The sequence below is a fragment of the Falco naumanni genome, chromosome W, assembly GCF_017639655.2.
Source record: "Falco naumanni isolate bFalNau1 chromosome W, bFalNau1.pat, whole genome shotgun sequence".
Lineage (NCBI taxonomy): Eukaryota > Metazoa > Chordata > Aves > Falconiformes > Falconidae > Falco > Falco naumanni.
The window spans coordinates 17,457,235-17,474,963 of record NC_054079.1 but is presented as its reverse complement, the minus strand read 5'-3'; the positions used below and the strand labels follow the sequence as shown (position 1 = coordinate 17,474,963).

Below are 17,729 nucleotides of genomic sequence, written 5' to 3'. Positions count from 1 at the left end.
TTCTCATCACCTACCCATAGAAATAACTTGTGTGAAAGTCTTCATCAGTAGGAAATACAAGCATAAACTTGTTATCTGTAGCTCCACTCTTGTATCTTCCACACTTCCAAACAGCACACCTTATAACTTAGCTTAAATTTAGTATACATCAGACAAAAATATTTTCAATATAGTTAACATACTGTAATTATATTTCTCAGTGTAATAGCCACCAATTTAACAATCTGAAAAAAAAAAGCTGCCTATTTACAAAGCAATAACGGCAGAGATCTATTTTTCCTTTTCTCAGCCTTGCCTTTCAGGATCAGATTTGGAAATGAAAGGCCCCTGACACCAGGTTCACCCATACCTATCACCAGTAAATGACCAACAAGGCCAAAACAACAGCCATGACACTGTAACAAATTCTAGGATGCCCAGCTTGTATACAAGAAATAAGCAATAAATGCTTATTTATTAAATAAATTATCAATATTAAATAAAAATATCAAACAATAAATAAACCAATAAATAAGTTGTAAACAACTACAAGTAGATGACAGTTGCAGCAAAGACATATTAACAAATCCCCCATTCCCAAAAGCCTGTTTCCTTTTCAGTGCTAGGAGGATGGGACTGGAGGGGTTAAATTTGGAAATAATACTACTTCCCTAGCCAACGACATGATCATCCAATAATGTGATGCAAAGTGAATGCGTAGTACCAAGAAATAAAGACAACTGGCTTCAGCTAGGGAATAAGTGAAAAAAATGCTTTCAGGTTGAAAAATTAAAAGGATTAACTACAACCATAGTTGTAAAGAAAAGATGATAAATTACAATAGAACCACTCCTAATTACTGACTGTAACAGGATTTCAACAGATAGAAAAACAGACATCAAAACAAACCATGCCAGAATCAAAATTTAATGTAGGACAATTAGGAGGTTCCCTGGTCAGTAATTTAAACAATTTATTTAAGAAAAATTGCATCTTTTGAGAAGGCAAGGTAGCTGGAAGACTTACATTTCCCTGGTGATAAGCTTTAATTCATTTCTAAAGCAATAAATGCTTGAAAAAGACAAGGCTGAAAGTTAATAAGTACCAGCAGCAAAATACAGCTGTCGACATTTAATGTTAACAAGGGGAGGGAAAGACTGCCTTTTTTTTTTTTTTTTTTTTTTTTTTAAGAAAAGAATTCAGAGGCAGAGGTCATCATGGGGACAGCACTTCCAAGTGTCCAATTCTCCCTTAATTTACACAGCTCAGCAAAACTAATTCCGCTCAGAACTGAATTCTCCTGAGTTCAGGAGACCTCAGGAGAACAGAAACCACATGCACAAAAATCCATGTCTACACATATCAACTTTCATTTGAAGCTTGCAGCGTAGTAGAAAATTCAATAATGTCTCTCCCATGCTTTTCATAGAGCCACATCTCAACATTCAGCAGTCTAAACTGTGCTGTAAGATCCACGCTCCTATTATCCCTTAATTCATTATAATGGCAAGATAAGCAAAAAGGGGGAATCAACTGTAAAATTTCAGCTGTACGTTAAAAGCAATAATCCTGTAAGAAGCACCATACCTTTACACTGCAACAGCTGTGTATAAACACACAGTAGTACTTTATCATAGGAAATACAAAAAATATTATATAGCAGAACCTGAATGGGAATTTAGTCCTTTAAAGTAATTATTTCTCTTTAGCTTTCTTAAATCCAGGCATGTAGTGCCAAACTCATCACCTAAACTCCCTCCCACTGTAGCCAGAGAGGTGAACTTCAGGGTCATGTAATCTCAGACTGGAGCATCATTATCTCCCCTCCTTCCCCACGAAACAAAGGGCTTGGACAACTACCTTAGCCAAGGCACCTAACTTTGACACTGCTGAAGTTCAGTAAGATGAATTCTAGCCTCAAGGATAGGATTTAAACTTCACTATATTTTCTCTCCAAGTAGTGGAAAAAGACTGTAATCTCCAGAGAACTATCCTGACTGAAATAATTTAAAAATTAAAAGCCTAATTTTGGTGGTCTGAATTGCCCTCTGGAGTCATCAGTGTCTTTGCAATGAGGAGACACAGAGCCTTATTTAGGTGTGTGTGACTATCACCCTAAGCTTTAAAACACACAGAACAGGTACAATAATAATAATAGCAATAATAATTACAGTGCTTTATTCTTACAAAAAGCTTTCCATTAGTGGATCTCCAAGTGCTCTCAGGTGGTCATTAACCTCCCTTTTGCCTACGGGGGAAACTGAGGCAAGCAGAGATTTGCAGATGGCTCAAAGCTAACAAGCAGAGGAGCTCTGCTTTGCTAAAAAAAAACCAAAAAAAACCCCAAAAAACCCCACACCCAAAACAGAAACCCAACACACTCCTCTCAAATTACTAAACCATATATAAGTAGTAAATTGTTAATAAATTTATAAATAGTGTTTAGGAATACTTTTGTGAAACGTGCAAAAACTAAAAAGGCAACACACAGAGGCTCCCAGGTAATTGCAAGCCCAAGGAGACACGGCTTCTTCCAGCCTCACCTTGACACCTCTACTGTGAATGCAGGCACTGCTTTCTCTCAGTCCCAGTACAAGAGAATACAGAGACATTTAAAAATAATAAAAGATCGAATTTAAAAATAATAAAAGATCAAAGAATGCCCTCATTTACACTTGACACTTAAATTTAAGAGATAACTCCCATTTACTTCAAGCAAAACATAGAACAGACTTCAATACCCATATAAATTTTAAGAGCAGCACGTCATTACAGTCATTGAAATAATCTTATTTTGTGTGCCAAAAACTAGAATGTTCATCTTAAGTGACTTTCCAAAATATTTTTACAGTAGACTCGTCAGTAACTTTGATCCAAACAGAAAGGCTTCACATACAAGACTACAGGCTGAAGCAACACTTTGGGGTTTTTTTAGATAAACCATACAAACCTGGTATTATTTAATACATGATCCAGAGATGTGGTTTCATAAAGTATGTGCAGTTCAAATGGTGTAAACCAGCTGAACCCTAAAACAATTCCCAAAGAAGGATGGGGGGCAGAAGATCTGTGCTTTTTTATGTTGTTTAGCAACATGAAACAATTACTATTTATATTTATTTATTCCAGGTTACAGTAGTTAGATTTCAAAATTTACAGGGTTAGGCAAAGAATACATTGTAAATACAATAAAAAAAACCCCACAATAGTAGTGTAACAACATTCTCTCTAAACCTATAAAGTGAACAAAATGTTATCAATGAATCCACTTTCCTCACATTTTCCTTCATTTCACACAGTAAAGCTTTTGTGTTTGTTTGTTTTACCATAATAAAATAATACAATCAAAACAACATCATCAAATTAGTATCTGTTCTCAGACTGGATCATTTTTAATATATCGCATCAAAAAGATCTCAAAAATTCAAGTCTTGCTGATCAACATTCATTCTTTCAGGCTTTTTGATGACTAGATGGAAAATAACTTGGATTTGTTTTACCAAATTATATAAAAGAACTAAATAAAGTCTTTTTCATTGTGCGTTAAGCAAAAGCACATGGATCGTGGCTGTGTACTGAAAACATCAGGAAGCAGCATGCACTTTGTATCTCAGATAGGATTTATCTTCCCTGATGCCACCTAATGATTCATTGATTATGGAAGCAGATATATTAGCCAGATCTCTCCGCCAGTTTTACTTGCAAAAGCATATCAGGAGGGCTTTGGAAACCATCACACCCAACTCTTACATAGCTATGACAGTTAAAAGAAGAAAAGATCTTGACATAAATACAACTTACATTAGGAAAAGGCAGGCAAACACACACCCCATATGCACCCCTCCAGAAAACATCACATTTTTGCAAGTACAAACTGCATCTTCCCATGGGAGGAGTGATACAGCATTGATGCAGAACTTTTGATGGTCCAGACCCAGACCAGACCCCTGGTTCAATCAGCCTGTGAGATTTAACAGAGCGCTTAAAATCACTTCTAATTTAATCAGCCTATTTTCCATGTGCCTTCATTTTGCTGACCTAACACTACGAGACTAATAAAATTTGTGAGAAAGACTGATTTCTGGCTTCATGTTTTGCAAGGTAATGTTGTCCATCTCTCTCAGCCTGAATATTTTAGCTTCTACAGTACAAATTACACAGCGCATTTGTTCTAATGCTTCCAAATGTAACTGCAGCGGTCACAGTGCAGACCCCGATTATTTTAAAAACGTCTACTCAACTCTCCTGATTTACACACACTCATCAGACAAAGACTCTCCTTAAGGTCAGCTGAAGGATCCTCTGACCAAAAATTGCAGAATAAGTTCAATTTCAAATCAGGTGAAATGGTAGCTCCATTGAGATTAGCAGAAATTTTCTACTGGTTTTAACAGGGCTAGAATTAATTTCTTAATGCCCTTGAAATATTACTTAAAAGATTTACAGTATGTGGACATAGGAAGAGACAAAAATATATTAATGAGAGAAATCAGTGATAATAAATACCTTTCAATTTGTAAAACAACCACCAAATATAATTCTATTTCATTGAAGTTAAGATTGGTCCTCCAGCCTTAACCGTAGCAGCTCAGATAAAATAACCTAGCAAACCTGCAAAAATACTAAAAGACACTGTGAACTTAAAAAAATAGATATGTATATTTCTGCCTGAATTATTTTGTCCTAATACTGTTAAAAATAACACTGAAGAGCAGTATATCTGAAAGGTTTATGATTCATTCTTTTTTTTAATCCCTGCTCAGGTTTGTTTTGCAGTAGAAACACTGAATAAAGTTTCACTACCTTTACTTGAATTTGATTTATGCTGTGTGTTACCTTAATTTTTTTTTTCTAAATAAAACTTGAAAATTCAAATGTATCAGAAGCACGTGAAGCAAACCCCCAAACCCTCGGATAAAATGTGCAAAGGGTGGGATTTCCTAAAGACCTTTCTCTCCAAAGCCCACTTGAGGGAGGGAAGCAGCACAAATGCCTGGGGAAGAACCTGCAGCCAGGTTTGCAAAAACACCGCACACTGAAGCCCCTGGACTTCCAAGGACTGCTACATAGGGTCAAATTCGAAGAGCAGATCCTTTAATTTTTCATTTACTGAACTGTCAGTTTGACATTTAGTGACATTTAAATTCAGCCTTTGTATAAAGACTTATTTCTTTTGCACTGGCATGGAAAATGCTTACAAAGTAGCTGTGTTTCACCTGCTACTAAATCCCAATTCTGCAGTCATATGGGTGTTCAATTACTCCCATGCAGAAACAGCTGCCACATTAAAAACATATAATTCAATATTAAAAATGGCAATATAGGAAATTTTGAACAGGCCAGTTGGGTTTCAACTGGCACCATCTTCCCTGGAATTACACCAGTCTACATCAGCTGATTAGACTTCATACATTTAATCTTTCAAAGCATAATGTAAAATTCTTTAAAGAAACTAGAACACTTATTTACTTCATTCTGAAGTATAAGACCTAGGGCAATTAGAGAAACTTTAAATTATCATCTGTGATTCTCCATGTCTGTGCAAAACTATTGATCTCTCCTCTACTTGTTAATTTTGGTGCTTTTGAAGTAATTTGTTGAGATGTGAGCATAAATGTACATTCAAAAATGTATCTTCGGGTTGGAAAGTAGAAGGGTTTCCTTCTGATAATCTTAAAATAGTCTTACATAAGGCCAGATTGCTTTAATGAAATACAGAATGCATGAGATTAAAATTTATGTTAAAATTTCAGCTGAAGAAATTTTAACTCCCTGAAAAGTTTCTAGTCAAAGCCCTTTGAAAAGAAGAGCTTAAAACGGAAATCACAACAAACTTCAATGCAGCTACATAATATAGCAAAAATATTTCCAGGAGGAAAAAAAAATTTAAAATAAATCTGAAATTATATACTGGAAATCTGTTTTCTCAAAGAGATGCTAAAGGCTGTCGCACACCAGTTTGAAATACAGACACATCACCATTATCAGTGTCTGAAGGTTGATTTCTTCAGTGCTCTGCATCTTTCAAATTCACAATACAAAGCAGGAAGAGAGATGTTCCTGTTTAATTGCACAGCCTGCAAAATCCTTCATCAGGTAGGTTATACTACACCTGAACAACAGAAAGGTGGGATTCCCCTCTCAGTTCCTAGAAGGAGAAAGATACTACTTCACGTGGAAAACAAGCTAGTGGACCCAGGTATTCAACTGTGTAAATCAACAAATGCTATTCATTTTAAAGCAGCTGATCCATGACAGCTGAAGATCTGGTTCCAGCTGAGGCAAGTGAAAAAAGCAACCAAAGAAAATAAAAGTTTACCATTTACAAAACCATTTACAACCATTGGTCTTGCACAGGTGTTCTTAACACTAGGTAGCTTTTGTGGGGAATTTAAGTTAAAATTATATCTAATATGAACTATTCCCCCTCAGTCTTCTGGGTGCCTTGGAATAATTTTATCCTAGAAAGAGTACAGCTTTAAACTCTGTATGCTCTCAACTGCTGTAACCCTCTGCTTGTTCTTTCACAGCTGCTTGCATTGAAAATAACAGTTAACAATAATGGATAAAAATGTTTGAAAGTTTTTAATTTTTGCCTGTAGTAACCAAATCCAAATTTTTATCCATTAATACATTGAATGATTTCAGTATTTTAAAATATTTTTTAAATATTACCTAACCAAGACATTGAAGATTGGCAGAAATTTTACTGACTACATTCTTAAAGCTAGTATCCATTTACAAGATCCATACATAAATGTGTTTAAGCCTGAGAGATAAATAAGTTCAACTGATCTCCTTGCACAATTTGTTTCAAAATAACTAATTGCTCCATATATACTATTTTATAAAAAAGGTTAAGGGCATGCTTACAGACATACTGAGTTAAGTGACTCAACACATTAAAAGAAACCAGTCACAGAAAAATGCTGCTTCTGCATGCATGGGAAGACTTGTAAAGTTGTCATGCTTTAAAATATGCTGCTCTATCATTGCCATAAAGGTGTGTGTGGATATATATATCAAATCTATGAACACCAGAAGGATCAGATCTTTTTTATATCAGCAAATAATCTTCCCTGAAGGATCTTAGATTTAATAAAGAAGTTTATTAAACTGCAATCAAACAAAGTAACTCATTGCATTTTTACCTGAAATGCACACAAATTCAGACAAGGGAGTTTTCTTAAAAGTTCGTATCAAAATCTTTGTATAAAAATTATGCATGAAGGTGATCTGTAAAGAATTAATTCCAGTACTTAAAAATTATCTCCTGCATAGTCTTTCAAACAGTTACTCTGAAAATAACACAGCTCTCTAACCTAATTTTTTAAATGAAGGCATCACGTACTTTAAAAAAAAAAGACTGGGCCAAGAATAATGCTAGCACACAAGTGTTAGTATTATACTGATAACAAAAAGCATTTCTTGAGTTCATGTTACAGGTTTGATCCAAACTGCCATGTAAATTGATGGAAAAACTCCCACTGATGTCAGGGAGAAGAAAAAAAAACCAAAAAAAATCAGACCTACAGAAGATACAGTGGTTACCTCCAACAGGAAGAAAAGGAATTACATTAAAATAATTGGAAAAAAAGGGACTGTGGTTTAAAAAGCAAAATAACAGCACTAAAGGAGACCTATAGTGTTCTCTTTACTTAAACTATGTCTATGCAGATTTCCAATTTCCATCATCAGAATTCTGATTTCATTTACATTAGAAACTTTTAGTAAGTTCTAACTGATGATAAATATACATTTTTGGTAGCTACAGAGAAGTTACTTCACATGAAGAAAGGCCTTAATGGAAAGATGACCAAAAAATCCCTGTGTGTAGTAATAATAGTAAGAATTAAATAGAGATTTCTAATATATAGTTTAAATTAATCCTACTTTAAACATCACAGTTTCAAGCCTGCCTATTCAGGATAGCTATCAGTATAAACAAATCCACACAATAGCAAGTTATTGTATTATTTAAATGAAATTAATGTACTGGCATTCCCCCCCACAATAACGATTTCAGTGGTATTCAAATACGGTTCAGAAGAAGCTCTTGCTGTCTGACCCAGACCAGAAACCCACACCCTCAGACCACCCCAGTGTTTACTAATCTGACTGTCAAGCCTTCCTTTAAATTCCTGTGCCAAGGCTCCGTCCATCCGCTGACAGCTGCTTATCTTAGGACTGACACAACTATTTTTATTCCAGCACGAAGGATGCAGTTGTATTGTATATACAGAAAAGGAAGCAGCAGTGCTTTGTGTGCGCAGGTCATGCATGCACACGCAGTTGGGTGTGCTTCATCTCACCTAACTTCAGCCAAAAACTGGCTATTCTAAACTGTATATAAGGGAGGTTTAGACAACTAATGGAAGAGAAAGACATTGCCCAGGAGGTATGCTCTGTAGGTGCTTATCTCTTTCCATTTGACTCAGAGGAGGCCCACACAACAGCAAACTAGACACCTAAAATTAGAGGAGATGACTTCCACCCAAACCCAACACATATATATGTATACATGGGCGTATTTGAGCACACAGTGTAAGACAGCTGCTTCCATAAACATGCCATGTGCAACACAACAGTGACATTAATAAAAACTCGGGACAGAAATGAACTACTAAATGGGAGACAAAATAATCAGCTGTGCACATTTGTTACATATAGATAAATCTTTAGGGCAAGCTTATTTATTACTTCTGCCTGAAAAGGAAGAAGAAAAAACTAATGTGCGACACGTTCAAGCTGCAAAACTTGGGAGTAAACAGATAGTTAAGGAAATGTTACGGCTCTGTATTTAGTCTGGTTCTCTAGGGTACTTTACATGTTTAAATAAAAAACTTACTTCCTTATATAAATGTTTTAACATGCAAAAAGAGCATTTGGATGAATACTCTGAATGCTCCTACTGTAACAAACATAGCTCTACTGATTTTGGGGTAGCTAAACAAGGATTCTAAGTTATATTTTCCAAAGTTTGGTGATGAAAGCTTAGGGTGCTTCCCCCCTGCACCTTTAAAGGTGTTTGTATGTGTGTGCTGGCACATGCATGTGGGTATACTGTGGGGTTTTTTAAACTACATATATATTCTCTATAAATTTTTTAAAAAAATGATACCATGGTAATAAAACCCAAAAGAAGATAACAAAACAAACATATACGAAGAGAAAAGCAAACCTTGTTTTTAGCATAATCCAAAGTAACATCAAGATTGCAAAGAATGGATTTCTTTATGATTGATTCAGATCAGGTTCTGTAATATTCCCATTCTCTGGAAAGATAGGTGGAAAATTGTTATTAAAAGTCGCTGGAAACTCTAGCGTAGCATCGATATTTTGATAGCCCACGTAAGAATTAAACGACTGCTGTGAAAGTATTTGGCTATCAGGCATCTGTATGAAAGCCCCTGACTGTGTGGTAGGGGGGATTCTTTGGCCAAGTAGTTGAATTTTAGGTTCCCTGGGCTCCAGTTGCTTGCTTTCTTCATCTGTGTCAAGACGGGTTAGCTTTTCTATCCACATGCGAAATTTCTCCTCTGTCTGCCTCTGCATCTCGGCAAAGCAGTTCATGGCCTCTTCCAGGATATTGCCTATGTAGTTCCTATCCCACACGGTGCCCCTGTCAAGCAATCCTGGAATTTCCCTGGTCGCTCCTCCAGATCCCCCAGCACGACTGAAGCCAGCTTTAAAGACATTGAGGCCATTTGATAAGACATCATTAAGTAAGCACATAACACTGTTTATTAAGGCATGTTAACTCAGGAAAACAACTTTTCTAATTGTGTCTCTTGGATATGACAATGGGGGAGTAATTAGCAAATATTAATCAACAGTATTACAATGAAAAAAAAACCATACCCAAAACATTTTACACTCGCTGGAGGTTATAGTAGAAATTTTGGCTTCAAAATTATTTTTATTCTAGAATTCTCAGAACAGTTCTGTCACATAGGTCTTTTTTTTGATAAATAAACCAAATTAGACCAGTTCCCTTGTAATTTGTTTCAAATTCAATTGAAGGTGTCAAAACATTATACAATAACATGTTTAGTTCTGTTAAGCTGCGATTCAGAATACTATTAACTGATAAACCTGAATAATTATGCGTTATTTTACAAACTTGAACCCTTTTATAATGGACTGTTAAACACAAAATTGTACACAAGGTAACAGAGATAAAGGCTAATACAGTGACTGCAGCATTTAAAGTAGCCAAGCCCAAAGCTCTTTGTCTAATTTTGGAAGATACACTGAACACCAATGAAGAGAATACTCATCACAGACACGCAAACATGGGAAGAGATAGGTGACTGCTATGCTAATACAGGGGGCGAAAGCAACCTCTGTTGGGTCTGACGGACACAGCTACATCACAAGGGTCATCCACAGGACATGCAGGAGTGATCAACCTCACACCAACTAGAAGCCTGCCCTTCATTGCGTGATCCACCGGCTGGGCAGTATTTCTAGCATTAATTCTAGGCAAGGCAGAAAATAGGGTGTAAGTTGGAAGGAAATTTTCTCTTTCCTTCTATCCATCGAAAAGGTGGTTAAAATGACTAGCTTTGGGATTATCAGGAAGAACTTTAGCAGCAAGAGAAGGCCATCCTCATTATCTTACTCTACATATCAATAAGAAAAGGCAGTGATATCTATATTTTTAAGTTTAGAGTTCACTCAGGAATCCTCTAGGAAGCAATAAAACCCCAAGAAAATGAGGCACCACACCCGTTTGAGGAATAATAAAAAATATGTGCATTGCTGTCCAAACACATAAAGGTTACCTAAGGTAATTCCAAAACAAGACAAGCAACACATTAAACTACACAAAAAAGCTACAGAACCTTACAATATGTAAATGTGAAACTTGTGGCATCCTCTAGCTTAAGAATAATAGAAAATATCTTAAGAATAAGTGAAATCATTGCACAACCTAAGCAAATATTTACTAACAAAAACATAAGGCACTAAATCTTTATTGGGATTTCACTGGGTACATGAAATTACAGTATTACTTGAACACTACGTTCTTTTTAGGAGATATTTAAATGAGGTATACATAAATCCTTCAGTGACAGCTAAACAAAGCCCAGGATTATTCTCTTATTTCTGTGCAGTAGCAATACTACCCATCAGGGGTCAAAAATGTTCTATAAACCTCTACTTTTTAAAGTCTTCTCTCTCATCTCTTTACCTATCAGACAGACTGGAAATTCAGCATTCAGGTCCTCTGCTCAAAAATAAATTCCTTTACAGCAACAAATTTACATCCCTCCAACTGCACTTTAACTAAAAGTAATTAAGTAAAATGATACCTTTTTCCTAAAATGTGGTTCCTTTTGTATAGTCAATGTCTTTTTCCTCCCTGAAAAAAATATTTCTCCTGTTCATATACTCCTGATGTTGAACATCCAGTATGATACTGTTTATTTGTCTTTAGTCAGGGATCTTATCCTAAGTTCAAGTCACTAAATGGCAGTCTTTCTGATTTCCACAGCCTAGACACCTTTAAGACATGTTGAGTAAGTTTTAATTGCAATTTAAATAAAAACTATCGATGGTGATACACGAGACAACCTAATTAGGCTTTGAAAGTCAAGAATGAACTAGCATGGTGAAAGCTGACAAAATTGTTTTGTAAACTGAAGAAACTATTTATTGAAACATATATTACCCTGCAACACTATTTTTAAAAGGCATCATTCATAGTATAAGTACAATTTACAGTTGCAGCAAATCAATGTTTCAAGTGCTTCCCTCGCAGTCCTTAAAATAAGCCTTACTCAATCTTTTCTTTACTGGTGGCCTTCAGGGTTGAAAAACAACAAGCCTAAACCCACATTTTTATTATATTCAAAATGCTAGCATTTATCTGATTGGCCCCTTTGCTATCTGTAAGCTTACAGCTCTATAGTTTTTGAAGTTACACCAAGTTAAAAGGTAAAAAAATTTGCAATCACAAAGGCATCAAAATCCAAGACTTATTTTCAAGACAATACCTCCTGCAAAACAGCACCTAAGAAGTGCTCCAACACCATCTCTTCATGGGAACTATTAAGTAGTATCTAAATAATAACCAAATCCAAAGTTATTTGATTTAGGAAGTCTGACAGCTTAACAATTTAAGATAATATGGTGTATCTACATTCTAATTAGCAATGGTGGAGTCCTCTGAGTTATGTCATTTCCAAATTAGTATCTTACTGCAAATTGCTCCTAGTATTTCCCCCAACCCTGTTATATTATTGCAGGGGTCCTCAAGCTATGGCCCGCGGGCCGGATACGGCCCCCCAGGGTCCTCAATCCGGCCCCCGGTATTTACAGACTCCCCCGCCCCCCCTGCCAGGGGTTGGGGGGGGAAACCAAGCAGCCGCAGATGACTGCCTGCCACTGCATCCGCGCCAGCCCCCTGTTTAAAAAGTTTGAGGACCCCTGTATTATTGTCATCCTGAATTATTTCAAGTAAATTCATTCCTTGCAAGATGCTTCATCCAAGATCTATGCATAATTCTTCGGAGGAAGTAACCTGGCTGAGAGTCCCTCACACACACTCTTTGTATTTCTGCATATTAACATTTATTTTTTTATTTTAACAAAGTGTGCTACAACACCTTTTCAACATCAGTACTCAAATTTTTAAACAGATTTTTGGAAAGTCTAAAACCCCCTATTTCAATTCAGATTTTTCTGAGTTGCAGAAAGCACAATGGCAGTGAAATGCCAGTATTTTCATATTATAATTGAATTTGTAAAAACTCTTCCTTACAAGGAAGTGTTTAGACAGAAATAAATATTGATTTCCAGCCTTGCTCTCATGCCAGTTTCATTCAGAGTAATTTGCATGGTCAAATTTCAGATTGTTTATAAAGGAAAAACTTTCAACAGCAGCAGGTCTAGTAGAACCTATTTCAGGACTCAAAGACCATCCTCTTATGCCATGAATGCTACCTGGTGTTTAAGAATGGTAAAATCCTAAATGCCAACAGAGAGGCTCAATCATTAAAAGATAAGAAATTGGTCTTCATCTGCAATAATTTAAAAAATCATGGCATTCCCTGAATTAAGGAGCCCAAGATTATGGCTGCTTAGGTCATTGAAAAGATTCTCAGTAGCACCCATGAAGTTTAGACTGAACCTGTATTTTCAGGTGTAAATTAACACCATATAATACATTCAGAATAACTTAACATATATTGTGCTTAGCTCCTACTAAGCTCACAATATTTGTATTGAAGTATTACCTGTAAGACCTCAATTCTTTGCTCTTCAATACTCCTTGAGAAGAAAACCAAGCCTGCCAGTATTTTAATCCACATTACATTTGTGTTCAGCAGAGAGACCTGACTACTGCACAACTGCTCAGTTCCCAACTTCATGGCATTATGTATTTCACTGAAGATTTTCCTTACCTTACTAATTTAGCCAAACATTTCAGAGCCAGTGATGCGGATGCTTTAAAAAAAGTAACTGCACTATTAAAATGGAAAAGGTTTAGTTACACAACATGAAAAACTACTGTGTTCTCAAACGTGGCACCTCAATTTGCAGACCATGTGCAAGTGAACTGCCTCCTGTAACGCTGCACACGTCGACAGAAGGTTAAGGGCCAGACTAGGTATAACCTTCATACATGAAAGCCACATTAACTTGTCACTAAAAATTTTAGAGTATCTCTGTTGGCAAAGCTACTTTTCAGGCAACAGACATTTGAAAATCAGTCCCAATAATAGGCGGCGTTGAGACAGTTTACCAACAACACAGCTGAAGCGCCCAAATACAGTAAGACCAGGGGGAACTACAGGCTACCTGTAAAATTCTTCTGCATCAATGTGTACAGACTCTTTTCAAAAGTAAAGGCAAGAGTTTTTTTTCATGCTTTTGTCTTCCTGACAGATGCACTGTAGTTTCTTGATGTTCACATTCAAGTTAAGCCTCTTAGCTTTTAACCGTGCACAGAGGACACTCACAGCCTGAGTTTCCAGTAATGCTTTTTGATACCCTGTATTACTTGCTACCCACATGTTCCCTAAGTTTTTAGGATATTCACAGTGTAATGCTAAGTGCACTAAAATGGCTTTCTAGTCCAAAAAAATAAACTAAGTACTTTGCCAGTTCCAAGAAGAGGGATTGCAGATGGCATGTGAACCTACTGCTGTGATGGAGAGCTGGGAGTCCTGCTCAGACTCACAGATCCGCTGCATCTGTTAACACCACAATGCTTCTTCATTAACCCACAAGTAGCACAGGATACATTTTTGGCCAACCTCGTCCTTACCTCTCTAGAGAATATTTTTCTCTTGTACTTGAAGACCATTTCCCACAAACCAAGTTGTTTCTATTTAAAGGAAAACCGCAATGTGGCAGGTACGCATTGCATCTAATTCCAAAAGGACAGATCAGAATTTTTAATGTCTTAAATGTAATTTAGTATCAAGCAGATGATACACGAGCTACGAAATAAGAATAAAAGTCATTGTTCCTCAGAACGGTTTTTGCACTCCCATATCTTGCATTGCAGGTAAAATTGGGCCTTGGTGTGATCATCACTAAATAATCAAGTTATTTTGTGCACTGCAATGGGATGCTTTCACTGCAGGCATCTCACAGTTAAGACAGAGAGCTCAAATGCAGAAGAGTCTAGTGACACAGAAAAAGTACCCTAGAGTGGTTTCAGGCCTCTGCAATGGAAGTCAGAAATCTAAGCAGATCTGAAAATACCCTGTGGTGCCTTTCTGGGTCACAAGGTACTTTTATGACTTAAAAAAATAATATAACCTGGGGGATTGATTATGTGTGTTTTGGGTTTTTTTGGGGGGTGGGGAGGAACCTGTCCCAAAACTCAATGAAACAGCCTTCTTTGACAGGCTCTAAACCAGGCTTTAATTGCCCAGCAAAGTGTACATATAGTAAATAAAAAGGCACAAATTTATGAAAGCTAGAAGTTTGACTACAAAATGAGTAAAAATAATTTTAGATCTCTATTAAAAGTTTACTACACAATAATTATAGGAGAACTATACCTTTCCCAGACCTTCCAATAATAAACATTAACTTCCTTTGTGCAACCTGCTTCCTGGCAATATGTGGGGGGAAAAAAGCCAGTTCTCATGGTGACAGAATCATTCACCATAATCAAGTCAGTTAAAACAGTTATTTGTAAAATCTGCTGCAAATATTTTAAATAATTCATCAAGCAAACATTAGTTCAGCAACTTCAGACTAATTATTGCAGTTTTCCTTTAAATGTTCTTGCCCTGTGTAAACTGAGATTTATCAAAAAAAATCCTCAAAAAGACTTCTAGCACAGGAGGCAAAAAGGCATGTAACCCAGTAAAAATTGGCAAGCCAAAAACTTTATTTTGATGCGAGTTTATTTTTGATTGCCATATGATGACGGTTCTATGGTATAATATGCTGCCAAAATAATTCACGCAAAATCCTGTCCACGGCACTTGGGCTGATAAAGTAACAAAGACTCAGCAGACAAAGAACTTGAAGAATTCGTCTTTCTTTTGCTAATAAAATCATGAGAAGACCCCTATAATTTGCTGCCTCCAATCTTAACATGGATGTGTCAGAAAATTAAAAGTATAGAAATTATAGATCCTTACAACATAAGAAAATGGTAAAAGCTTTGTCTGAAATGCTGAAAATTTAGGCGTGGATATAGCCAGGGCACCTGTGTAAACAAATTCATATTTATGTCCTAAAATAGGTAACCAGCTGCAATCTGCAAGGATTTACAATAAGGCTAAGTAGGTTTGTCATGCACTGAAACAGAGAGCTGAAAGCACAGCAGAAGTGCAATAATGAACAGGGCCTTACTGTAACACAGGCAAGAGGTATGCCACGTTATTTCCAACACAGCTGCCAAGCTCTGGTCTTAATATATTAAAGCAAAGATGGCCACTTATCTTAAGAATCATCACCATCTAATGGGATTTGACAGCACTGATAGGAGTTAATATAGGCTTACAAAGGAAAAGATCTGAAAATTCCAGAATTCAAAGATGGTCCTTCCTCCAATTTACCATTTCTATGTTTTGTTGGTGTGCAAAAGTGCACTGAAACCATAGAACTGATTTCTAAATTTGCCCATGTCTTGTTAATATACTGCAGTCTTCAAATTTACACAGAGCTGCAGTTCTCCTGGTTTTTCTCAAGCGTCACTCATCTAATTTAGCATGACAGCTGAGAAACGATGTCAGATGCGTTACAGTTCAGTTTAAAAAACATCCTCTACCTGGTATCTCTGCAGTGATTGTCTTGCTGCTCCCTGAAACCTCTTCATCATCATCTGAGGAACTCGTGCTTGAGTCACACGTCAGGTCACTATCACTGGTACTGCTGTCCTGCAGCAGGTTGTACTTCTTGCGAGCAGCTGCTTCCCGTTTCTGTCTTAAGAGCCGGATTCTTTCTTTGTGCTTTTGGCTTCGATGACCTTTTACCTTGGTAACTCGACCATTCTGCTTATCACTAGACTGTCGGTTTTTCTTGGCAGCCATTGTTGAAGTTTCACTTTCGGACCTGGATCGCCTGGATTTCCTCCCAGCTGCAGCCCCAGACACCACAGAAGGGTCTCCCTCTACAGCAGCTTCAGCGTGACAGGGCTCATTGTCTTCTGTGGAAGACAATGTATCTGAGTCAGCCAAATGCCCACTGGAAGAAGGGGAAAGCATACAATGATTAGAAGAGTCACTCTCGTAAACTCGACCACCCGGTGGCTTATCACTCTCCGTAGATGCTAGCTGAGACTCCGAGGAGTCTCGCCTCAGTTCCATCAGTAAGCAAGGCATCGAAGAGAGCACTGCAGAGTCTGCTGCAGTGGGCACGTTATCTTTCTGAGTTTGCGTCTCCAGTTCTATAAGTCCATCTTCATCAGGAGCAGTCTCTTGCTTTTCAGAAGTCTTTGGTGGAACTTCTGAATCAACAAGTTCTTCTGCTTTTCCCACTGCCTCCATCTTCATTTCAGAACACTAAAGTCCTCCTGGTCTCAAAGCATGGAGCACATGGTCTGGAAGACCGGGTGAAACAGATATGGACTTCAACAATACAGCAGCCTGCACGAGAACAAAACAGCAAGAATAATTTACCCAGATAACTCAATCCTGTTCTTCACAGTATTACCTAAACAACTCACTGCTTTCAATTACAGACAGTATGGTTCAGTATCATACTGGTTTTCTTCATTTACTTTTTCCTGGTGAACTCATCCAGTTACACCAAACTACTCTTCCTTTTACACACCCATGAAAGACAGTACTGGAATCACGTTAAACATGGTTCACCTCACTAGAATAATCAAACCAGATCAGAAAATAAGAAAAATCTTTCTAAACTCTTACTTTATAAAATGTAAATCAATACATTTAAGCAACATACGCTACACTTCTTTACCTAGAACTTTAAAACCTATTTTAATGGAGAATTGTAGTCTGCATGAACAATGCCAGCCTGAAAATTCCCAGACTTCGTAGTCATCCACCTGAACAGACCAGAATATAGTTCAGTTTCCATATCTATGAGAAATCTACTTTCAGTTGAACAGGACCTCAACCTTATAAAATTACAATGGATTTATGGTATTTGCAGACTCACAGTACCAACATGACACAGGAGAAATACAGTCACTTTGAGCAGACACCGAGCAGCTGCTGAACATTATAGAGCAAGACTACACATACCTTCCTTTGCCAGTGGAACACCTCTGCCAGTAGCTTTTATGTACCAAAGACGTATTTACAAGA

At 37.0% G+C, this 17,729-nt stretch overlaps 1 protein-coding gene across 4 annotated transcripts in view; it reads right to left on the bottom strand.

Moving 5' to 3' along the window:
* LOC121080502 (uncharacterized protein C18orf25) overlaps positions 1-17,729 on the bottom strand; it is a 57,785-nt gene that overhangs the window by 17,120 nt on the left and 22,936 nt on the right. For 3 of the 4 annotated variants that reach the window (XM_040578550.1, XM_040578549.1, XM_040578548.1), the window contains one exon: positions 16,226-17,042. In XM_040578550.1, coding sequence (XP_040434484.1) covers positions 16,226-16,949 — 724 coding nt within the window. In that variant the 5' untranslated portion in view covers positions 16,950-17,042. Of the gene's footprint in view, positions 1-1,125; positions 9,666-16,225; positions 17,043-17,729 lie in introns of those variants that run through there. The other variant, XM_040578551.1, reaches the window with a different exon arrangement.